Source organism: Puntigrus tetrazona, chromosome 3 (assembly GCF_018831695.1).
Source record: "Puntigrus tetrazona isolate hp1 chromosome 3, ASM1883169v1, whole genome shotgun sequence".
Taxonomy (NCBI): domain Eukaryota; kingdom Metazoa; phylum Chordata; class Actinopteri; order Cypriniformes; family Cyprinidae; genus Puntigrus; species Puntigrus tetrazona.
The window spans coordinates 18,537,600-18,537,844 of record NC_056701.1 but is presented as its reverse complement, the minus strand read 5'-3'; the positions used below and the strand labels follow the sequence as shown (position 1 = coordinate 18,537,844).

Here is a 245-nt window from a genome sequence, read left to right as displayed (position 1 = left end):
GATTAAGCAGGTCTCTGAATTCGTCCGCAGTGGTTTCATCTGTGGTCTTGTGAGGGGGGTCTGATAGGGGATTTACATTTATTACATTATATTTACAGAATATAATTTTTTTTATTACTATTTTTTATATAATGCATTTATATATGCATCTTTTTAAATATAAATATGCGTTTCTCCAAATAAATCCAAATGACCCTAAAATTAAAAAGCGAACAGATTAAAAAGCACAACAAATAACAAGGGTG

General features: G+C 29.8%; 1 protein-coding gene across 1 annotated transcript in view; it reads right to left on the bottom strand.

Moving 5' to 3' along the window:
* hsd17b14 (hydroxysteroid (17-beta) dehydrogenase 14) overlaps positions 1–112 on the bottom strand; it is a gene marked incomplete at its 5' end in the record, with an annotated part of 1,395 nt that extends 1,283 nt beyond the window's left edge. The window contains one exon of the mRNA XM_043229189.1: positions 1–112. This exon is cut by the window's left edge and continues 104 nt beyond it. Coding sequence (XP_043085124.1) covers positions 1–112 — 112 coding nt within the window.
* Positions 113–245: the final 133 nt, after the last annotated feature.